This window comes from Salvia miltiorrhiza, chromosome 8 (genome assembly GCF_028751815.1).
Source record: "Salvia miltiorrhiza cultivar Shanhuang (shh) chromosome 8, IMPLAD_Smil_shh, whole genome shotgun sequence".
NCBI lineage: Eukaryota > Viridiplantae > Streptophyta > Magnoliopsida > Lamiales > Lamiaceae > Salvia > Salvia miltiorrhiza.
In genome coordinates this window covers 50998156-51023719 of record NC_080394.1, presented here as the reverse complement: position 1 = coordinate 51023719, position 25564 = coordinate 50998156, and the positions used below count along the sequence as shown (strand labels likewise).

Here is a 25564-nt window from a genome sequence, read left to right as displayed (position 1 = left end):
GGATTCGGCAGCGCTGACTGCAGTAGCGCTGACTTTGACTTTGAGAGATTCTGTAATGCTGAGTTCGTCAGGGATGATCTTGGCAGCGCTGGCACTTCCACTTTGTTATCCACCATCTTACCATAACGAAGAACAGTTACAGCTAGAGCTTGATGCGGATGAGCAGGTTGGCCATGAAACTTTCCGGGCTGCTGTTGTTGTTGGATTTGATTCAAAGTACCGAAAAGTTGACCGACAGTTGTTTCAAGCCTTTTTATGGTAGATGCTTGGGACTCCATATTCTGCTTAGTCATCTCCATATTTTGCTTACTAATCTCCATGAAAGCTTGCAAGGTATCCTCTAGGGATGTTTTCTGTGGTGGCATGGGCTGTGCACTCTGCTGCAGGGCTGATTGTTGGTGTTGGTATTGCGGTCTATATGGTTGAGAGGAGCTTTGCTGCGGAGGGAAATATTGTGGTTGCTGTTGGTAGCCCATTTGGGGTGGTCGACGGTATTGATTCCCCCCAAAATTTTGATTTCCCCATCCAGCATTCGGTTGACTTCTCCATCCTCCATTGACATTCTGTTGCCCTTGATTCATGTTCTGCCCATATGGTCTACTTAGCCCTTGATTATAACTTTGAAATCCTTGTGCCGCATAGACCTCAGCTTGTCCTTCCGGAGTAAACTCTCCCATTCTATGGCACTCATTAGCTCCGTGGCTGAAATCTCCACAAATACCACAAGGCTCCATATTCTGCATAGCTGGGTTCGGCAGAGCTGACATCGGCAGCTCTGCATTCTGCAGAGCTGGCGTCGGCAGCGCTGCATTCTGCAGAGCTAAATTTTGCACCGGAACGGAAGGTGTATCCATCTTGCCCATCTTCAGCTGTTGTCCAGCATGATTGAAGCCAATTGTTGTTGTATTTCAAATTGATTCGTCACTGCGCTGGCTTCAACTCTTCTTCCACGGACGGATTTTTGTTGGGAGCTCTCAGCTAAAGTTTTAAAAATCCCTTTTAACTCAGTTGCTGTCTTCCGAGCTATGTTACCTCCTGCCGTGCTATCCACCATAAATTGGGCAGTTTGCACTAACCCATCGTAAAAGAACTGCATCAACATAACATTAGTGAATTGATGTTGAGGGCATTGACGGAGGAGTTCTTCATATCTCTCCCAAGCTTCATGCAAAGGCTCGTCCGCTCCTTGGGTGAACTCCATTATTTTTGTTCTCAACTCCTGTGTCTTATGGCTTGGGTAGTATTTCAGCATGAATTTTTCACAAGCATTTCCCCACGTAGTGATTGAGTTGGGTGGCAGAGATAGCATCCACGTCCTCGCCCGGTCTTTAAGTGCATAGGGGAAGCACTTGAGCTTGAGTTGGTCCTCCGTGAGACTAAGCAAAGGAATTGTTTGCACTTGGGTGCAAAAATCTCGGATGAATTGCAGAGCATCCTCGCTTGGCATCCCGTGGAACACCGGCAGTAAACTCGAGTCATTAGGTTTGAGATTGTAGTTTCTCACAGCAGTGGGGAGCACGATTGCCGACGTGTTGGTATCTCCAATCACAGGTCTGGTGAAGTCTCCCATGTATTCCATGTTCTGGGCCATCTCCTTCTTCTCCTCGTTTAAATTCTGCTCAACTTTGTCCTGTTCAGAGCTGGTTTCTTCCTTGGTGGTTTTCTGCTCAGTGCGGAAGTTGGCAGGGCTGGCCTGGTCTGTGCTGAAATTGGCAGTGCGAACTTCGGCAGCGCTGCCAGTGTTGACTTCGGCAGAGCTGGCAGCGTTGACTTCGGCAGCGAAGAACTTGAAGGCAGGGCTGGCCTCTTCCTCCTTTGTCTCTACGGTGTGCTCTGGAATTTCAGGTTCAGATTCAGAGCCAGAGTAGAAATCGTCAGTTGGAGACACCAATTTGCCTTTAAGACTACGGCGTCCCTGCATGCATAACACTGAACAAACGGATTACGCGTACCGAGTGGAAGAAACGTAAAAACAAAACCGAGAAAAACTGGAAATTAAATAAAGCAAGTAAAAATGACACAACTAAAACGCCTAAAACTATCCCCGGCAACGGCGCCAAAATTTGACTCAACCTAGAACACCTCTAGTTTGACTTGCAATAGAACAAGGACATTCTAGTGATGGTAAGTTGACCCAGTGTCATCTCTCAAGGAAAGTCTTAAAGGGCTTCTAGTAGTATCGTGGGAAAAAGTAATAAAAGAAAGCAGTAAAGAGTTTGATTATTAATCTAGAACTGAAACTTAAAACTGAATTAAAACCGAATTGTAAAATTACTAGGCGAATTAAATTATTAACCCTAGGCAGAATTAAAACAACTTAAATAAAATCTAACTTAAGAAATTAAGTACTTGTAAATTAAAAATAAAACTAATCTAGGCATGAAACTAAAGTGCATAATTTAAATTGCATAATTAAAAAGAAAGCATAAACATGAACTAAAAACATAAACATGATTAAACGAAAATAAATTGAATTGAAATACGAAATACCGTAAATATCTTGAACGTGTAATTGTGTCACGCAATCACAATCCAATAAATAACTAAAAACTTAACTAAATCGAAAACTAACTAAAAACAATGAATTTTCAATACTATGAAAAAGAACTATGAAAGCAATAAATTCTAAATTTCAGATGCCAAGAGATCTCAAAGATGGAGTCTAAAACTAGAGCAAAAGATAGATGATTTTACAATAGAAATGAAACCCTATTTATAGACCTAGCTCTGGTGAGAATAAGCAGGAAAGTAATCGGTGCTGGCAAGAATAAACATAGCTGGAAAGTAATGGTGCTGGCAAGAATATGCGGAGCTGGAAAGAATAAACATAGCTCTGGAAAGTAAACTCCGATGATTATGCTCGGGAAAGGTAGTCAGCGTTGGCGAAATAGGCGGAGCTGGAAAGTAGTCAGCGCTGGCAAGAATGGGCGGAGCTGAAAATGGTCAGCGCTGGCAGTTATGAGCTGAGCTGAAAATAGTCAGCGCTGGCAGTTTTGAGCTAAGTTGAAAATGGTCAGCGCTGGCAGTTATGAGCTGAGCTGAAAATGGTCAGCGCTGGCAGTTATGAGCTGAGCTGAAAATGGTCAGCGCTGGCAGTTTTGAGCTAAGTTGAAAATGGTCAGCGCTGGCAGTTATGAGCTGAGCTGAAAATGGTCAGCGCTGGCAGTTGACTCTGGCACTTAGCTCTGCTATGTCGATGTCTGCTAAAAACACCATTTTTAGCCCAAAAATCTCCAAAATTGCATTCTTCCATCTATAAACCTAAATCTCCTGCAAAGCATCAAACAAACCATAAAACGCACCAATTTCCAGAAGATTTAATTTAAAATATGCACATGCAAACCCCTAAAATTAGAACAATTAAGCATAAATCACTTACCCTGATTCTTTTTTTCTGTGTGAGGAAAACTGGCAACACAGGGATATGTCTGATGCTGTGTTGTTGATGTTGAAAACCATGCTCCCTGATTTTTTTCTGGTGAGATCTACCCTAATCTTTGAAATTGTACCTATCCAGCAAACATACGTCTCGGCCACACACAAATAGAGTAAGCAACGATACTCAAAGAAAATCAAGCGGAAAGTAAATAACACAAGACACCAACAATGGTTACCCAGTTCGGTGATAAAACACCTACGTCTGGGGGGCCACGCCCAGTTCCAACAGTTCACTAGTGATGATAAGAAATACAAAGGACTTACACGCGAAGACTCGATCTTCCTAGCCTCTATTTTTTCCCAAACCGTCACCTACGTGAACAACGAAGAGCAAGATAGAACTTACTCTTAACGCGTGATTGCTACTCAATCCACGCTCAACACCAATGAAAAATAACACTCCAACAGGCTGAAGTAATATTGAAGAACAGAAACCAACTCACGCTTACAAAGAGATAAAGCGAAAATCAATAGCACACCTTCACAAACTGTATGCTCTCATGTATGCATGAAAATACTCTCTCAAATAATTAGAGTAACAAAAACACAGCTACCCAAATGAAATCTCTTCATCACCAATAAATAGCCAAACCCTAGAAGAAGTTTGGGCTCTTGGAAGTATGCGCTCTTGGCGGGCTGCAGGCTCCAGACGGCGGCTCATCGAAAGGATTACTTGAGATAGCACTGAATAGGGTTCATAAAAGCCCTAGGAATAAAGACTCCTTAGCAAACTTGAAGGCCCAAGCCAATCTCAAACTAAAAACCCGTAGAGAGAGAAAAACTGCCAGACAAGAGACTGAAGAAGCAACTCTGGTAGAAACAGTCCGAGAAACTTCTGAAGAGACTCACTTTAGTCTACACAATGACAACTAAAAAATAGAGTATAGAAATACTCTAACAATCTTCATTTACAATTACTGGTTGTTGGCGATCTCGTGTGGGATTTGGTTTGGTTTAGGAAGTTGCATGTGGGTTTTTGCAGTGTTAGTCATATGTGGTATGTGTGGTCCATTGGTCTGAAATGATGATTGATGCTCAACTTTATACGTCCCTACTTGGTTTGGTCCGATGATCTATGATTAAATGGCATTATTTTGACTATGATAAGATCCTGATTCTTACTTGTTCCTCTGTTCTTACTGGCTTGTGTGGTCCAGTTGTTCTAGTTTATGTTTTGGGTGTCTGGTGTTGTTTATGTGTGGCTGTTGGTTAGGTGTGGTTGAATTGGTGTTATTGAGTGGCTGTTGTTTGATGGTGTTATTGGTTGGTTGCTGAAACTGATGGTGGTGGGTGGCTGCTGCTGTTTGATTTGGTGTTATTGGTTTGTGCATTCAATCACATCATTATAGCAATCACATTATAGCATTATAACATCCACATCATTCTTCCTACATTTACAAAATAGAACATGCTTACTACTGCAGTCTTGGAACATGCAGACTGCAATCACAACATTCATTTACAAAAAAAAACCTTTCATCACAGTTTGCATCTACAAAAAAGTTTATCATCATTTACAAAAAGCATCCACCTTGCACTCCCATATCACATAACCTTAGTTGCTTGAATTTGAAGTTGATGCACCATCAACTCAACCTCATCTGTGCAACCTGCATTAACTCCCAAATTCTGCATTAGTGTATCACTAATTGACAATGCTCCATTGTCAATTAGGTAGGATATGCACTCCCTTACAAGTTCACTTGGAACTTGGAGATTCAAGGGCAGCATATCCTGCCTAATCAAAGCATCCTTCCCTAGATGAGGGATCTTATAGCTATTCCTCCCCTTCACTTTCAGAATTTCCACCTTACAGCTTTGCAAGCTTAAGAACACTTTATTTAAAGTAGTTGGGCTTAACTCATTGAATGAATTAATCACTGCATTCACTAGACCATCCACATTTGTAGACATGGATTCGGTTAGGAGGCTTTGTACTGCCCTAAACCACCCCAAATCATTAATGTTTGTGTCTGGGGAGTTTGGTGGTTGATGCACCAAGTGAATATCAAAGCCATCAGCTGAAGCAACGGCCCTGAAATCTGGGTCTGAGTCTTGAATGTGAGGCCTAGCATTATCTTGTTGAATAAAGATGGTTTTGCTTGCATTTGCTGGAATAGCAGGAATTAGCAGGAATTATCTGTGTTTTTCCATAAAAAAAATAATGAAACTAACTCAGCATTCATTCTTAAATACCCACTGCATTACACCTTACAAAGCTGATGCTATGCATACACACAGTCATACATACACAGTGCATTGCATGTCTCAAATCATCTAAGCATATATAGAAATAAATTGAACTTGGAACATGTTATTCTTACATTTAGGGCATATCTCATTCACCCTATATACCTGGTATATCAGGCAGTCTTTCACCACTTGTTTGGTGATGCTTTGAATTGGCTTCCACTCCATAGTGCCTGCAGCCCTGTTCTTACTATTCATTTTTGCTGGAACAAGTTCAGTGAATGGAAAAATTCCAATTTTTCCATCAAACAAGCACTCACCACTAGCCCCAAAAACTGGCCTACATACAGCACACATGAACATCACCTTGGTGATGAACTTCTTGTTCTTGCATGTCCTATGAGGTTCTATCTCTTCAGGAGTTAAGTAGAACCTTTGTGCACTTTTTGTGATGTAGAACCATTTCTCATCAATGTGGACTGTGTTGTGCATGCTTTTAAATGTCAAACTCCTCATAATCCTTTCATATTCTAGAGCTTATAAGGAAAATCGTAGCCTAAGCAACTTATTTGGAGCTGTGAGATCAGGTTTTATTGCATTTGAATGAGCCCTGATCAGTCCAGATTTTGCCCATCTACCCACTGTGCTTTTACTGCATTTAACCCCACATGCAAGCTTTCTAATTGTTGATCTTTTTGACAAATCTAGGCTAGCAATTAACTGTAAATCCAGAGCTACAAGTTTTCTCCTTGGTCTCAACATTTTCTTACTCACCGAACTCATTACCTCACCATTTGCTCTTTGTTCTTTTGCAGCTGCCCAAATACGACTGATCGTCTGCCGGCAGCAGCTCCATTTTTGAACAGCAGCAGTAATCTTCCCTCGAGATGGCTTTCCATTTTGGCTTCCTTCAAGCAGAAACTGGATGATGGCAGCCCTCTCAAAGGAAGAAAGATCATTCCTTCCAGCCATGTGGAGCAATTTCTGAGTTTTTTATTGTTTTTTATTTTTTAGGAGTTTAGTTTAGTGAATGTGTTGTCTGCCCTATTTATAAAGGGCGTAGCAATCTGAAACTTGGGAAAATTGTGGGAAATTTGAATGTTGGCCAATTTTTAATGCTAAAGGTTCTTTTGAAGTTCATGCTTTTTCAACTGCCGCTATTTTTTTGTGCATTGAAATGTGTTTCAATTTTTTAAAGTTCATGCAGTACATATAGTTAGGCAGATTTTGGTTTTAATTTGTCAACTTATGCCCATTAATTTTGAATTTAGGCAGGTAAAAATTTCATCAAACAAGCATAAAATTAATATCAATAAAATTACAGATTATATAAAAATAAATTAAAAAAATTAAGTCTTTTAATAATAATAAATTAGAAATAATTTGTTATTCCTTAAACACAAACTAAATCATGTGGACCACACTCTTAAATCATCTAATTTGCTTCTCCTTAATCTCCGTGCCGAAAAGAAATGGGACTTGAATAGCGGGACGGAGGGAGTACTATATAAAAATATTGTTTTTACTAAATTAACCTTATTTAATGCTTCACTTAAATGTGAAAAGGATGTGTGAAAATAATAAATAAGGATATAAAAGATAAAAATATAAAAATTAAATGCATTTTCTTAATATGTGTGAAAAGTGGGAGGGGACTAAAATGGTGGAACGGAGGGAGTAATTTTTATTTGTATTCTTATATATGATGTGCATTCCTTTCTTTATTCTTAGATGAATGTTCCCATGAACCGACTATTCCCAATTATCATAAGATCGGTTCATGATTTTAGAGTCCCAAGACTTCCTAAACCAATTCTTGGCCAGACGCTCTTAGTTTGTTATGTAGATATTTTTCCAGAAGGCTACACGTAACAGTTTAATGTCTTTTCCTAAGATTCGTGAACCTATGATCAAAGTTTCATGTATTTTATTTAATCCAAATATATGTATTGTATAGGTACATCGAATTAGTTTATCCCTACACTAGTATAAATAGGAGGACTCTTGTACTCATTTCAATTAATTAGCAACAAGTATCTTTTCAACTTCCAATAACAGAGTCCCTTGCAGTTTCTTTTTACAGTGGTTGGAAACTTTTCTTTTGTGAAGCAATTTTTTTAAGTAAGAATCTTTTCACCTTAATTATAATATATGTGTGTGAAGACTCAAGTGAAATATGCATGTCATTTTTTAGTCTTGTTTGCTTAGTTTTCTCATAAGCATTGTGAAAGATATGTTCTCTCTTTTGTTAACAGAATGTTTAGAGTTCTCCTATGCTAATTTACAGTTTTGTGCATGTTTGATATTTGTTTCACAACGAGTGCTGAAGTCATTGAAAACTTTATACTTTGTGTAAGTAGGGTATTGATCTTTTACACTTCTAATGGGGTAGGTGTTGGGTCGGCTCACATGATGATTTAACACCTCTAGATAGTAGTTAAAATAAATAAAGATATACTAATTAAGATAATATTTTCTTCGTCCTATTTGATTTGATTGTATTTTTTGGGGGCTATCTTATTTGATTTGATCTGTTTTCTTTTTGGATAATCACTTTACACTACATTAAATATGAGCTTACACACTTTTACACTGCAATCTTACTCTTTCAAATAATCATGTCGAAAATAAATAGGTTCAAGTCGATGAGGCAGAGTGAGTATGAGATTTATTTAACCCAATTCTAGCCGGTAATTTAAATGCATAATCAAATAAATTAGTTGGCAGAAAAGAAATCTAAAGGCTGCGCCACATGTTACTCAAACCCAAGACCTTTGACCTTAGGACCCCTTATCGTTTAACCAACACACGCACACTAGGAGAAAAGAAAAAAGGAGCAAAACATAGTTTTTTCTCAAGTCATAAAATAAAATATTACTCAAGTTAGTATTCAAATTCTTCACCCATGGAGTAAAAATTTGAAAGTCATTCATAACTATTCAACATTACAAGTTTTAGTAAAAGAAGCAAAAAAATAAGCTACCACATGATGGTACAAAACATATGAAAAAACAAATAGTAGTAATAAAACTTTGATAGGCCAACTGCATCATCTCCTCTCCATGACTCGTCACTTCACTTCACTTCTATCAATATTTGGAATATAATACAAAGTATTTGAGCTTTTAAGCGGTGTGGCCAAAAAATAGCAAGAAAAATTTGTCAAATTTCCATTGGTTAATTTGTCAAAAAATACAAGCCCACCGCACTTCATGCATGCACGCATATACATGCATATATTAATTACCCCACAAAAAAAAATTAATTTATAAATTTATTTTTATTTGCCTATATATAGGTTTGATTAATCTACGGAAAAGATAAAGAGATGGAGAAGGTGTTTGTGACAGGCGGTGTAGGCTATTTAGCTTCTTTTCTCATCAAGCATCTTTTAGAGAGGGGTTACATCGTTCATGCTACTCTTCGAGATCTAAGTATTAATTTTTCAAACATTATTTCATTCATGAATTTTGATTTTTATATAAAAAAAGATTGTCTCTTTAATCTATACTTATTTATGCCATTTTTTTTAAGGCAATGCCTCAAAAGTGGGATTGCTAAAAGGATTAGCTCATGCTAAAACAAGATTGAAGCTATTCGAAGCTGATATATACAATCCAAGTGACTTTGCAGCTGCTATTCGAGGATGTGCATTTGTGTTTCACTTGGCTACGCCTTTGCACCACTATGACAACAATCCTCAGGTTTGAAACTTATATATAAGTGTGAATATTTAATTTTCTTTTAAGATTAATGTAACATAGTGTTTTCAATTATGTGGGTGTTTATGTAATTAACTAGTACAAAGATACCACCGAGGCAGCAGTGGCTGGGGTGAAGATCATAGCTGAAAGCTGCATCAAATCCAAGACGGTGAAGAAGCTCATCTACACAGCATCTGTGATGGCGGCGTCGCCCTTAATAGGCGACGCCTCTGGCTACAAGGATGTCGTGGATGAGACTTGTTGGACTCCTCTCGATCTTCCCTATAAAATGTACTTTGTAAGTATCGAGTTACTTTTTACTATTTGACTATTTTTAAAGGGTTAAGTAGCAAACACATTCCTAATGTTTATAGTGAAAAGCAAATAAAATTTATAATGTTATGTTTTGTACAATTAGATCTCTAACATCTGTACTGTATTAAAAATGGAGTTTTCAATTTGAAATCAATTTCAAATTGATTTAGATGGTAATTTTGTAAATATTTTTAAAAAGAATGTCATTCTCCAAATTGTAACCATATTCAACAGGGAGAGAGAATATCACGTCACTAAATTTTTTTTTCTTTCCATTTTATCTTAATTATATTTTTCTTCTTTTACTTTCTTTATTTCAAAAAATACACAAATTCACTAATTAATGACCAAAGTTTAATATATCTATCAAATTAAAGATTACGATAATAATTTTAATTTGATATGTAATATGGAAAAAATAAATATAGTTATCATCATTGAAAGATTGAGCTTTGTTATTAAATTTCTTTTGAATAATTAATTTTTCTAATTTGTGTTAACGATTTATTTGAACTAATTTTTTATTTTATTTTTCTCTACTCAAGTAAAAAAAATTACTTTTCTTTACTTGGACTCATTTGATCTTCTCCATATATATACATACATTAGAGTGACTAAATAAAAATTATTTTAGTTATTTCTTTCTAAAATTTCCAACACTTCTACTCATTTTATCAAAATGTACATATAATTATTTGGATGCAGTTGTAATATTGTATTCATTTTATTCTGAAAAAAAATATTCTTATATGTCTAAATTTTTGGTGATATGATTATATGTTTCATACTTAGATTTCTTATAATATATACTTTTGAAAGTTTAAATATGTTTTAATTCAACCTATATAATTGTGGTATAATTATTGTCGTGCATCGCACGAAGGGCAAATCTAGTTCATAAATTGAAAGCAAATAAGTCCCTCTCTCTAGTGGGGAGTTAACAATAGCTAGATGGAGGGACTTATTTTTAATTTGTGAACATTGAGATTTATTTGATTCGATTTATAAACAATAGGGACTTATTGCATGATTCATAATGTTAAAGACCTATTTAATTTTCATTGTAAACATTAGAGTGTATTTCTACATAACCCTTTTTAAAATTGCACCTATGCTTATGTGTTGAAAATAAGAAAAAGAATAAGTCAAAGATTATTATTCAAAGATCATGAATAATAATTCAAAGACAAAATCTTAGCTTTTGATTTTAAGGGATTTTAGTTTGACATTTGATTCATCCTTACACTATAAAAGGATGCATTGTAATCAAAAGAAATACATCAAGCAATACAATAACAATCATTTGCTTCTCTTTATCTTTCTCTATGCATTATGATAATACCATGTTTTAACATGGTATCAGAGCAGGTTCAATCCTAGGAACTCAGAAACAAATCATCATCGTTCATAATCCCAAACCAAAACCTTTCTTAGCCAATTCACCAAATCAAGGCACGACCTGTTCTTCATTTCCTGAAAAAAAAATGCCAGGAGAGATTGAAACCATAAACCAAACAGATTCAAATAACCCAAATCCAAACAGAATCCACAGAATGGGTCGAAGAGACCCAAATCCAATCAACTGCAATGAAGAAGGGATTAATAAGAGCAGGAAATTAATCGGAAATTGCCGATTATTTCAGTTCCTCCCTGGATTAGATGGCAGATATGATAAACTTTGTCGGGACATTCTCAAGAAAGTTCCCGTTCCCTCAGTCGAGTCAGCGTTCTCAAAAGTGAGAAGGGAGGCTGCCCGACTACAAATCTTGCAGCCGGCAACCAACCGCGCCGACATCGACACCTCATCATCGGGAGGGGTCGGAGCTGGACTCGCCGCCACCCACCGCCCTACTCAGCGGCCTGAAGTCCGACCGCCACACACCGCCGCCGGCAGAGGCAACCCACCAGAGTGGTGGGAAAACAATTCCAAGGTTGCGAAAGGGAAAATGGCGGACGGAAATGGAGGAAATTCGGAACAGATCGGAGCAACACCGACTGGATCGAAAGTGGCCGAGAACCGACCGGCGTGGGCCGCAAGAGCGGCGGCCATGGCTGTCGACCGACTGGCAGCCTCTGGACCGTGGGGCGCGAGGGAGATATCGGCGGCTGGAAATCAGTCGCCGCTGACCGTGGGGGCGGCGGCACCGGCCGTGGACCGAGCAGCTGTGGATCGTCCGGCAGAGGCTGCAGGACCAAAGAATGGTGGAGGCCGATTTGAGGGGGAGGCGACTGGAGAGGATGGGGGAGGCTTGGTGAGGCAAAATTCAGGTATAGGGTTTGGTGTTTTCACACCAAACCCTCCCACTTCTCCTTATTTCTATAAAAGACCCCATGTCTTGCCCGTCTCCGAATTCTGGAGTATTACAAATACCACCCCTGGGTTATCCTGAATTGCAAAAAGAGCCCCACTTTATGCAAACTACCCCCTGGATTTCCATAAATTACAAAACCACCCCAAACCTCTACATAATACTAAAAACACCTCTCAATTATGTAGAAATTCCCTAAATACTTCCGCTGCATATCAAACCTCTTGTGATAATAGGGATAGAGATAAAGGGTGGATTTTTGATTGTGGAGCCACTGATACAATGACTTTTGATAAAACTGATATTATTAAGTCATCAACATCACATCGTACGCATGTTCAGACTGCAAACGGTGATTTGACTCGTGTTAAAGGAGCCGGAACTATAGAAATTTCCCCTACTTTACATATCTCAAATTGTCTTTATGTCCCGTCTCTTTCACACAAACTCTTATCTATTAGCCATGTTACTAAAGAGCTCAATTGTACCATGCTTATGCATCCTCACTTCTGTTTACTTCAGGATATCAGAACGGGGAAGATTATTGGGCGTGGCACTGAGCGGGATGGATTGTACTATGTGGATGAGATAGCTCAACAAGGCAAGGTGATGCTGGCTCACGGAACTGCTGACCGGGAAGCCTGGCTTTGGCACCGTCGGTTAGGGCATCCATCCACGGGTTACCTTAAACTTTTATTCCCTAACATTATGCAAAATAATACTTTGTCTTGTGAAACTTGTGTTTTGGCTAAAAGTCATCAACAACCTTTTAAACCCAGTGATACTCAAGTCGATTCTATTTTTTCTTTAGTTCACTCTGATGTTTGGGGTCCTTCACCTGTTGCCGGGGGTCAAGGGTTTAAATATTTTCTGCTTTTTGTTGATGATTGCACTAGAATGACATGGACATATTTTCTCAAAAATAAATCTCAAGTTTTTGATAAATTTAGTCATTTTTTCGCCATGGTGCAAAATCAATTCCAGAAAAATATCCAAGTCCTTAGAACTGATAACGGGGGTGAATTTGTCAATCATAACATGCAGAACTTTTGTCAACAAAAAGGGATAATTCATCAAACCACTTGTCCCAATACCCCTGAACAAAACGGTGTTGCCGAACGAAAGAATAGAATCTTGCTTGAAATGACCCGAGCTATGATGATTGAGTCTAAGGTACCCAGCCATTTTTGGCCCGAAGCTGTCGCAACCTCAGTTTACCTTATAAACCGCCTTCCCACTAGAACCCTCAAACTTCAAACCCCATTACAAAAATTATCCACTTTGGCTAATATACCCACTGCCCTTACGCTGCAACCACGAATCTTTGGTTGTTCCGTATTCGTTCATGTTCCCAAACATGAGCGGACAAAACTCTCTCCGTGCGCTATCAAGTGTGTGTTTGTGGGCTATGGGGTCAATAAAAAAGGGTATAGATGTTACAACCCTCAAAACCGTCAAATTGTGACCACTATGAATTGTGACTTTCTCGAAACTGAGTATTTTTACAGTAACCACCCTAACAGTCAGGGGGAGAGTGAAAGTGAGAATAAGAGTGAGATCGACTTGTTAAGTTGGTTACCAATGCCAGTCCCGGAAGCAGATCCAACAGAAAAAGTTAACCTAACCACCGAGCATGTTTCATCCACTCCAGAACAATCTAGTCCGCTGCATGAGCCTATATCTTCTCCGCCACTAATATCTGAGGTAAGATCTTCTGAACCTACTATTGTGGCTTCTGATTCTGCTGATAATATTTCTCAAGTCATTGAAGAAGAACAGGAGGATAATACAGTAGATGGAGATACTGGGAGATATGTGCTACCACCCAGGAGTAATCGGGGTGTACCTCCTAAACGGTATACCCCAGAGAAAATTGTGAGGAATTCGCGATACTCAATTGGGAATATCGCCAAGGGAAACTTGTCCAAAAATGCCACAGCCTATGAAGCGGCCTTATATGATGAGGAGATTCCACAAACAGCAGAGCAAGCCCTGAAGATCGAGCATTGGAGAAATGCTATGAAGAAAGAGATAGGAGCCCTAAACCGGAATCATACATGGGAAAAGTGTCGGTTGCCGAAAGGGAAGAAAACTGTGGGATGCAGATGGGTTTTCACAATCAAACGAAAACCCGATGGATCTATTGAGCGATACAAAGCTCGGCTGGTTGCAAAAGGCTACACACAAACATATGGGATCGACTATGCAGAAACTTTCTCGCCTGTGGCAAAGATGAACACTGTCAGGGTGCTCCTCTCCATTGCTGCAAACAAGGATTGGGATCTTCATCAGTTTGATGTTACAAATGCCTTTCTTCATGGTGAGCTTGAAGAAGAACGGGAGGTATACATGGATGCACCCCAAGGTTTTTCAGATGAGTTCGAGGAAGGGAAGGTATGCAGATTGAAAAAGACTTTATATGGGCTCAAACAGTCTCCCAGAGCTTGGTTTGGAAGATTCACCACAGCTATGAAGAAGTTCGGGTACCAGCAAAGCAATTCAGACCACACCTTATTCTTGAAGAAACGAGGTGATCTTATTTCTTGCTTAGTCATTTACGTTGATGACATGATCATAACAGGGGATGACTTAGAAGAAATCCAGAAGTTGAAAGCAAATCTTTTCAAGGAGTTCGAAATGAAGGACCTTGGGAGACTAAAGTACTTCCTCGGGATCGAAGTACTCAGATCGAGGAAAGGGATTTTTATCAATCAGAAGAAGTATACTCTTGACCTTCTTGCAGAAACTAGGATGCTAGATTGCAAGCCAGCTGAGACGCCTATGGCTGTCAATCATGGGCTACAGATTGTGAAGGGAGCTGAATTGGCGGATCGAGGAAAATATCAACGTTTGGTAGGGAAACTTATATATCTTTCCCATACTCGGCCTGATATTGCATATGCTGTTGGAGTTGTGAGTCAGTTTATGCACCAACCACAAGCTGACCATATGGAAGCAGCACTCAGAATTGTGAGATACTTGAAAGGAACCTTTGATTATGGAGTACTGTTCAGGAAGACTGGACATCTCGAGATACAGGCATACACTGATGCTGACTGGGCAGGAAACCCGAATGACAGAAAGTCAACAGCTGGATACTTTGCATCTATTGGAGGAAATCTTGTCTCATGGAGAAGCAAGAAACAAAAGGTGGTTGCTCTCTCAAGTGCAGAATCAGAATTCAGAGGAATCAAGAGTGGGTTAACCGAAGTCCTTTGGCTAAGAAGATTGTTGATGGAATTAGGCCTTCACCCAACAAAGACGTGCCAAATGTACTGCGACAACAAGGCTGCCATCAGCATATCTGAGAACCCAGTTCAACATGATAGAACTAAACATGTCGAAGTGGATAGGCACTTTATCAAGGAAAAGATTGAGGAAAAGATTGTGGAGCTCCCATTTGTGAGGTCCGAAGATCAGCTCGCTGATATCTTAACCAAGGCTGTGGACTTCAAAAGTTTTTCAGAAGTTCTTTCCAAGTTAAGTATCGGAAATCCCGTCACTCAACTTGAGGGGGACTGTTGAAAATAAGAAAAAGAATAAGTCAAAGATTATTATTCAAAGATCATGAATAATAATTCAAAGACAAAATCTTAGCTTTTGATTTTAAGGGATTTTAGTTTGACATTTGATTCATCCTTACACTATAAAAGGATGCATTGTAATCTAAAGAAATACATCAAGCAATACAATAACAATCATTTGCTTCTCTTTATCTTTCTCTATGCATTATGATAATACCATGTTTTAACATTATGTTGTGAATAGCTGACCTATAAAAGGTCGCCATGCCAACTCCAACCAGGTTGGGTAGTTAATTACGAAAATTAACGACGGCAAGTATTGAACTTGTTAATTATTATACTTCATGATGGTTTTTCGATGATAAATTAAGTATTTATTGAACATTTTTAAAAATCTCATCATCGCATTTTCGCGAAATAAAATCCTTAAATTTTAAATTGAATTAACTGAATATATCGTAGATGAGGCATAAGTAAACTATTTATTGATTTTTTTTTTAAATCTTCGAACATAAAAAGGGGTACATTAAATTTTTAATTAAAAACTTGTAATAAAAAGAATTAACGTGACTCTTTTCATGTTGGAACAGGACTATATACATTCTAAGACATTAGCCGAGAAAGAGGTCCTGAGCTACAACGGTCTTGGGATAGAAGTGGTAAGCCTCGCGTGTGGGCTCGTCGGAGGCGAAACGATCCAATCATTCGTCTCCGACAGCATGGCACTCTTAATCTCACAAGCATTGAGTGATGGAATATTGTACAAAGGTTTGAGATCATTGGAAGATTTGGACTCGAAGGTTCCAATTGCACACGTGCAAGATGTGATCGATGCACACATTTTTGCAATGGAGAATTCGAATATGAATGGCAGATTTCTTGTTGCTAGTGATTTCTTGAAATCAGTTGAGATTGCGTATCTCATTAAGAAACAATATCCATACATAACCATCCTTCCAAAGTAAGAGACTTTAATTTTGTCTGAAAATTTTCTGGAAATTTGTGAGGTTCAATGCTTAAATTGTTAGATATATTTTGAGTTTTGACTGGATTTGTCAGGTTGGTTGAAGATACAAAGAGAGAAACAAAATGGGGTTCAACAAAGTTGGAGCAATTGGGATTTCACTACAAATTTGGTGCTGCTCAGATTATATATGATAGCATTGCTTGTGCCAAGAGATTGGGTGTAATATAATTTAAAGATAATAGTCAGAAAATACAAGGGTTTTTCTATTGTCAGATTTATATAATAACATTTTAATTTGATCATTAAATACATTAATTAATAGTAATTTTTTCACAATTATCCCACGACGAGAGGCTCTGGTGAAATCAAAACTGATGTGTCAATTTCTTAGACAAAACAATGTTGTTTCATTAAGAATTAAAAATAAATTATTTAACTTAGAATAAAACACAAATTGAAAACCCTAAGTGCACTTGGTAGAAGAACCAGAGGAGGTCAACGGGGGGAAGCTTCAGGAGGCCGACAAGAGTCACTGGCAGAGCTGCTTGTGCGGGCGACCTTGCTGCAACAGTGAACAACATAACTTCAATCTTTTTTAGCTTACTTCTTGATGTGTATCGCTTGGGCCTGTAGAATGGATTTGGGGGCTTGGTTTCATGTGGCGGCAGGTTGTTGGTGTGGCTAGGGATGGGACGGTACGGTATACCTTACTAAATTCTCCATACCTTATAACATACATTTACCTCCGATATGGAAAAATCGCATACCTTTACCTACGGTATACCTTAGTTCGATATACCTTAAAGAATGGTATGGAAAAGTCTTATACATTTACCGTACCTTTGTTTCGGTATACCTTACAGTGTTTCGGTATACCGTATCATATTTCAATATACTGCACTTTCACGATATACCAAAATAATTAGTATATTAAAATTGATAAGTTTCGGTCCAGTATTACTGATAAGTTTATTTTTTTTAAACCTACTTACCTAATGAACAACATCTAACATATATAATAACTTCAATAATAAAACTCAAACACAATAAAATAAACTTCACAAAGTTTGTTTATGTCTCAACAATTTCAAATCAGTACAAGTCTATAATATCATATTCTTATACATGTATATTATAACTATGTAACTGATATAAGACTATTATTATATCATAACTATGTAACTCATATAAGGTAATTATTATATGGGAAAAGGTGCAGATAAGCCCTCCTAGGTGTAGCCCTTATAGCGCATACCTCCCCATTCTCACTATGTGTGCAACTAAACCCCCCAACTCAAGAAAAAGGGTGCAAATACCCCCCTCGCCCTAACCTCCGTTTTCTCACCGTTAGTCAGCATTATTTTTTTTATTTTTTATTTTCTCAACCCTCTTCTTCAAGCCTGCTGCCGCCTTCGAATTGGGAGAATTCCCGCCGTGAGGTCGACGAGCGGCCGGCGGCGGTCATTTGTGGTGGGTATGGCTCCCGATGAAGAGAAGATGACCCGCCGTTCGGCTCTCGATTTCCCCATCGTGAGTATCGCTCTTTTTCTTATCTTATTTTATTTCAGGTCTTCCGTCGAACACCTTCTGCGCTTGCGAAGTTTTCTTTCTTTTGAGAAATTGAGTGTAGGAAAGTTAAGCAAGTAATAATTAGTCTTCTTTATGGTATTCTGGCGTATGCCTTCTGTTTGGAAGGAGATTGATGTTTATGTGTGTATGTTCATGCGTAGGTCATATACGAAGCAACATGAGATTTTTGGAGGAATTGTGCAAATACTTTATCTTTATGAACATTATTTTTGGAAATTACAAAGAAATGGAGGGATGTTGACTACCATCTCGCCCCTTAGTTGAGCTAGTTTCAGCTGACTCTCAAATCTGCCATCATTTTCTATGTCGAACTATTTAGATAGCAGTTGTAGAATGAATTTAGGTGCAGGAGAAACTAACGCAATTTTGTGGTGATGTTATCTAAGAAAGGAGAATTGGGATTTGTTTCCTGTTTGAGTTGAGCTCTTTGTAAGCATCAAGAATTAGGGATTGTGGATGGTTCCAAATCCTTTTTGCTGTATGAATTTCGTGTAATTCTTAAAACTTACACATTTATCTTCGAATATGGATGGTTCCATACCCACCACAAATGACCGCCACCGGCCGCTCGTCGACCTCACGGCGGGAATTCTCTTGAAACAATTCGAAGGCAGCAGCAGGCTTGAAGAAGAGGGTTTAAACGGGGTTGAGAAAATAAAAAATAAAAAAAAATAATGCTGACTAACGGTGAGAAAACGGAGGTTAGGGCGAGGGGGGTATTTGCACCCTTTTTCTTGAGTTGGGGGGTTTAGTTGCACACATAGTGAGAATGGGGAGGTATACGCTATAAGGGCTACACCTAGGAGGGCTTATCTGCACCTTTTCCCTTATTATATTATAACAATATTATAATATTAATATAAAAAATGCTATAATTCAATTATATTAAATTATATAAATTATTTATTACATTTAGTTCATTTTTATATAGTTTGATGATATTTATATTCTGTCATACATGTATATTCATATATTATAATAAATTGTATAATAAACTATGTAGATTATATACATCATTCTACAATATTATTAATCAATACTTTTAAAAGTATATACATAAAAATATATATTATATATTTTAAAAGTATAGATTTTGATATCGTATATATCATAATTTTCGGTATACCGACAATTGCGGTATCATACCGGACAAGGTATGACACCGTATTATCGGTATATACCGTAAATTGCGGTATACCAGACAAGGTTATCATACCGCATTAGCGGTAGACGGTATATATACCGGTAATACGGTATCATACCATGTTCCAGTATATTCCTTTAATACGGTATTTATTAATTTTTTCGATATATACAGCGGTATCGGTATACACCGGTATACCCGGGGTATCATATCTTACCGAAAAATTCGATATACCTTAAGTTCGATATTTTACGATATTTTTTGGTACGGTATGACTAGTATACCAAATTTTCGGTATATTTTCCAGCCCTAGGTGTGGCTGTTGTCGAGCCGTGGAGAGAGGGATCGGTTGCTGCAACAGCCTGAGGGCTTCTGCTGCCCGTCGGTCGAGGGAGATAGAGCAGGGCGTTGTTGTAGACTGGAGGAGAAGGCGGTGCCGCTGAGGCAATGGCTGTCGTTGGTCAAAGCAAGGGAGGAAGGAGAAGATCGTGGATTTCACCGAAATTGAAGAGGAAAGCGGCGACGCCTTCGCTGTTAATAAATAATCATGATTGCCTCCATCTTATTTTAGTCGTGCAGTGGATGGATCAAGAAAATTGTTACCCGAAAGCCCTTGTTTGATATTTGGTTAAAAAAACATCATCTTCAACACCTTTACTACTTTGTAAGTTATTATGAAATATGTTTAATTTTTTTGTCTTCGAAGCATTAGTCTCATTTTTTCATAGTTTTATTGTGGTGGTTTCAGTGTATGCCAGTGGAAATCCAGAAAATGGTAAAGAGGAAGACTCTCCGTGTTAGCCTTGTGGTTGGTCGGAAATATGGGAAAGTGATCGAGACTACATACAAGGCATCCCCTGGCAAGAAATATTTTTCAATTAAAGATTTGGTGGAATATACGAAGTTCAAGGTCGGAGACATCCTCGTCTTTGTGTTGGAAGATGTCAACAACGAGCGGCTGATTTTCAAAGTATGCTGTATAAAAAGGAAGCCGGATAGACATGACGAATATTGTTCGCGTGGGAGGAAAATAAAATATTCCAGTGTGAAGGAAGAACCAGGATCCAATTGGAATAAATCCAGATTCCGCCTTGATAGCATCGTCATCAGCAGCCACGAACTAAACCCCATCATATTAGATTAATTAATATGTTAATTATCAATTGTTGAAGGCAGTGGGTTGTTTGTTTTGATTAAACGTATTATTATAAATAAATTTAACTTTCAACTCTTAATTTACATGTGCTTACCACTATTAATTTTGTAGTTATGTATTTGTATTTTTTGGATAGTATAAGTTTTGCATAAATGATGATTATAATTTGGTAGGTTGTATTTAGTCTAATGTAAAAGTAATAATGTTATAAGTTACTTGTATGATAGTTGGTAAGCATGCAACATGTTACTTTTATAGAATATGCATATTATGATATTCATTAGAATTATAAGTTTTATAATAAAACTTATGTACACCTATTTATTTAATCAATAAATAAAAAATTAAACATAATTAGATAATACTCCCTTCGTCCCACGAATCTTGACATGTTTGGTCTCGGCACGAGAATTAAAGAATTGTAGATTAGTGTTTTAAGTGTGTAGTTAATAAAGTATAAAAATGATAAAGTAGGAGAGAACAGATAATAAAAGTGATAAAATAGAAGGGATAAGATAGTAAAAGTGATAAAGTATGAGAGAGAATGTAATAATTATTACCTTATTTAGAAATGTGTCAAGATTCGTGGGACGGCCCAAAAAAAAAATACGTGTCAAGATTCGTGGGACGAAGGGAGTACACATAACATAAATGGACAATTATCGTTAAATAGTTTGTTAATATGTAGTACTCCCTTCGTCCCACTCCAATAGGCTCACTTCTTTTGGGCACGGAAATTAAGAAAACTTACTTTTTAGTAGAAAGTGGTGTGGTCCACACCAATTAAGTACAACTTTTTTACCCAAAAAGAAAAATGGGCCTATTGAAGTGGGATATCCCAAAAAGAAAAAATGAGCTTATTGAAGTGAGACGGAGGGAGTACTAAATAAATAATTATCAGACCTATTAATTTTTTATTCACAAAACATTACTTATTAGTATGTAGATCTCGAAATCATTATTCACAAAAAGGGTTTTAAATGAGGACAAAATAAATAAAATGAATAAGAAAAGCAAAAGAAATAAATAAAAGCAGCTCTCGAAATGTGTGTCACACCATGGTTCAAATTGTGACTGTGGTAAACTCATTTACCACATTAAAAGAAAAGCAAAAATCTCACTTTACCCACTTTACACGTGGCACGATCGCAGCGGACCTCATGTAGTGCATTTGATGTAGGATGGAACGTCCCTTGAAAGAGGGCAGCATGTGTAGGGTGGCTGACTTGACCACCTGCTGTACCTTAGACCATCTTTAGACTAAGTTTATCAGCAACCACCCAACCATCCAACCATCCAACCATCTTCAATATTTAATTAATTTATCTCTCTTCCACATCACTAATATTCATCCCAACCCAACCACTTCCATTTTTATTGGTTTATCAATGACCACCCAACCATCCAACCACAACATTATATATAATTATTTTGTTATTATTTTTTATCGTAATAATTTTAGTAATATTAAATATAAATTAAAATATTACAAAAAAAATTAAAATGAAAAAAATAACAAACTAATAAAAATTTAAATTATGACAAACTAAAAATGGAATAATTTGAAGGTGTGTTGAAATATAGCAAGAGTGGTCTCTATTTAAAGAGAACGAAAAAATATAAATTTTGGTATTTTTTTATATTTTTTTAATATTTTATATAAAAGATATAATGATTTTTATCAATTATCTAAATAAAATCTAATGAACTAATTAAATCTTGACAAATGTCATTCCACCATTCATCCAAGCTAGATGAGAGAGAGAGACCACCCATGGTCTCTTATTTCTCTTGGTCGACCACCTCAAGCTCACCCCATTTTAAATTTTTATTTTTTTTATTTCAATTATCCTAGGTGGCAAGAGACCTGGTCTCTTCATATGCACCGATAATCCTAGTCTTATCGGTCTCAATTCATGAGACCAGGTCACCGCCACCTCATTACTATGAAAAAAAAATAACAATTGAAAGTAGAGGAATTAGAAGTGGTCGACCACTTCAAAAAACCGACCACTCTCGGTCTCTTTCTCTCCTCTTATCTCATCCATTGAGGTGGTGACACTTGTTAACATATAATTGGTTCAGTAGATTTTATTTAGATAATTGATAAAAAATATTATATCTTTTATATAAAATATTAAAAAAAATAAAAAATTATACCAAAATTTATATTTTTTTCGTTCTCTTTAAATAGAGACCACTCTTGCTATATTTCAACACACCTTCAAATTCTTATATTTTTAGTTTGTCGTAATTTTAATTTTTATTAGTTTGTTATTTTTATTTCATTTTAATTTATATTTAATATTATTAAAATTATTATGATTAAAAATAATAATAATTATTATAAAATTATGTTGTAGTTGGGTGGTTGGGGTAGTCATTGATAAATGAACAAAAACAGATGTGATTGAGTTGGAATGAATATTAGTGATGTGGAAGAGAGAGAAATTAATTAAATATTAAAGGTGGTTGGATGGTTGCTGTCTTGCTGATAAACATAGCCTTAGACATGGTTTGGCTGAAAGGATGGAGTGTGGCTTGCCGCAGACAAGGGATGGAAGCTAGGTACAACTGCTGAGGAAGGAAGGGAGCTACTGCCGTTCTTCCTCATTTTCTCTTCCTTTTTCTCTAATAGCTAGATGGTATATTAGGAAGTAGGAATAGAAAGATGGTGATTGTACAAACAAAATCCTTCAGTCTTGGTGTCATTTAATAAATCTAAATTAAATTCGCGAATTTAATTAACTTAACAAGTTGGAATGAATCCACGACTTAAATAATAATAAAAATAATAAATAAAAATAATATTTCTATTTCAAATAATTAATAACATGACTTTGCTAGGCCAGTTATAGTTCTGGAAATAATAATTATAGAAGGGCTCGATAATTCATATTGTGATTATCTCACGCGAAGTTGATAGGCATAAATAATAACTCTGTCTCTATAATTCAGTATCATAAGCCGAATTCAACATAAATAATTACTGCGCCTTTCATTTACTGAAATATGCGATAAATAATATCGCATTACGGGTTCTTAAAACAAATCGAAGAGCGGGTTATTATAGAATTTCTTTATCTCAATCACTGACTTCTGATGATAGTTTTTTATATTGTTTTGGCATTATCTTAGTTTTGATATTTTCTAATTCTACGTCTTAGCATGTGTGATCACTAAATCTATGCAGGAATTCTATAATTTAAAAGAGTGGGATTTCTGCTGTCATTTTTATCAAAACAAATCCAACCAACGTCAAAGCATTTTTTGTGTGAATAAAGCAGTGTAGGGGTATTTATAAATAGGAAAAAAAAAAAACTTTCAAATGACTAAAATAGCCTTTGCTTATTAAAAAAAAAAAAAAACTTGAAAATCGGCTTAGTAGCCATTGGCAGCAAAATTAGGATTTTTTTTTTTGTTTGAGCCAAACACCATCGAATAGCATTCGACCGCTCGAGTAGGCATCGAGTAGGAGGCCTTTGCATCGGCCTACTCGATTTCCACCTTACTTGAGTAGGTGGGATCGGGTAGACCGATGCAGATGCTCTTATCTGTGTACCAGTCTAGAATTTATGATTTTTATTTTTAGTTGCCAAAACAATACCAATCTTCCATTAGTTTTGATACATTTTTAGTAATGGATTTTGACTTTCAGAATTTGGTAAAATGGAAGGTTACATCAGATTATGAAGTTGAGTGAGCCGCAACAAACTCAAATTCTGGTACAAAACCATAAATCAATTTTTGGGATGAAACTTTGGCTTCTTAAGTTTGATTTTTGTGCACCAAACTCTGATTTTTTTTTTTAAGCCATAATACTATGATTTCTTGTTCAAGAAGAAGAGGATCTGCAAATCATGAAGCAACCATTGCTATTATCATGTAAGCTCAAATTTATCAAGTAAATTGCCTTTTCTAAGATTATAATCCATATATTTTTTGTATTTCTTTTTATCCACGAAGAGATTTTAATCCATATAAACTCACCAATTCACTTACATTGTAGGCTCATTTATGCTAGCAAACAGCTTGGTAATGACAAGACTACCAAAGACTACAAAATCGAGGGCAATCGGACTTATGATTGAAAGGATATTGATAAAGTTCGTGTTGAGTGGACAAATATCTTGATGAAACACATATAGTATGATAGATTTCCGTCTTAGCTATAAGATACTTGATGATACTTTCAATTTCGAATCAAAATAATTACAATGATGATATGCACTTGTTATTTGGTATATTCGGATGATAATGTATGGTTGTTTTGGATTAAATATAATATATGTTGTTGATGATTTTATCATTTTTTTTGTTTTAAAATTATTTATTTATTTTTCTAGATAAATAACAGGAAAATTGAGAAATAAATAATTAAATATGCTAAAAGTTGTAGTTGGAATACATAAAGATTGATATATTCTATGATAACAGTCACAACCGTTATCTATAACAGTTATAGATAACGGTACACAAGTGTTACATTTTAGCACATGAAGTTGTTATGTATAATACATTAGATAACGATAATTTAGAGTTATGTATGGGCGCATTGTACTGTTATCTATTCAATTATATATAACAGTACTTTACCGTTATGTATGAGCGCATCGTACTATTATCTATTCAAATATAGATAACGGTATTTTACTGTTACGTATGAGTGCATCGTACTGTTATCTAATATAATGGATAACAATTTTTTTATTGTTACGTATGAGCGCATCATAGACGACACTACTATATATGACAATTTTTTTTTTTGTATAGATAGCAGAGAAACTCCATTATTTATGTGTATTTTTCTTGTAGTGATATATCACATATAATAATTTTTATAAGTATGCGACATGTTGCAGAAATCTATATTCCAAAGTACACATTTTCTGTAGAATTTATTTTGCAGTTCCAAATCATGGGTAATTCTATTCATAGCCTCATTTTTACTCTATATAGCCTCCACTTAAAATAAATAATAATAATTAATTGTGAATTTATTGTTTTATCCCTTGCTTACATTCACAAATTAAATACAATACATGCTATACATCGTATAATCCTCAAATTGTAGCCCCCAAATTGCCTCTGCTATTCCGTTCAGCAACCGAAGAAGAAGAACCCATCGGTATTGAATCAGGCCATCAGTTCCTAATTTCTGGTTCTCTGATTATGCCGCACCGCTTCCATTCTCAACCTTGCCGGCCTTTTGTTGTTTCTCCTTTAC

General features: G+C 36.6%; 2 protein-coding genes and 1 long non-coding RNA gene across 3 annotated transcripts; 2 read left to right on the top strand and 1 right to left on the bottom strand.

The window, feature by feature from the left end:
- Positions 1-4983: 4983 nt before the first annotated feature.
- On the bottom strand, positions 4984-6120 carry LOC130998631 (uncharacterized). Its single transcript, XM_057924043.1, has 2 exons — positions 5763-6120; positions 4984-5549 (listed from the first exon to the last, which is right to left on the bottom strand). The coding sequence occupies exons 1-2, from the start codon at positions 6118-6120 to the stop codon at positions 4984-4986; spliced, it is 924 nt and encodes a 307-aa protein (XP_057780026.1).
- A 1540-nt stretch (positions 6121-7660) lies between these two features.
- Positions 7661-16758, top strand: LOC130998907 (anthocyanidin reductase ((2S)-flavan-3-ol-forming)-like). Its single transcript, XM_057924344.1, has 6 exons — positions 7661-7749; positions 8927-9062; positions 9163-9332; positions 9430-9630; positions 16071-16441; positions 16540-16758. Exons 2-6 carry the CDS (start codon positions 8957-8959, stop codon positions 16673-16675), a joined length of 984 nt encoding a protein of 327 aa, XP_057780327.1. The 5' UTR covers positions 7661-7749; positions 8927-8956; the 3' UTR covers positions 16676-16758.
- A 915-nt stretch (positions 16759-17673) lies between these two features.
- On the top strand, positions 17674-18563 carry LOC130998905 (uncharacterized). The gene is made up of 2 exons (XR_009093325.1): positions 17674-17977; positions 18178-18563. It is a non-coding gene; the product is annotated as an uncharacterized LOC130998905 (long non-coding RNA).
- The last annotated feature ends 7001 nt before the right edge of the window (positions 18564-25564 follow it).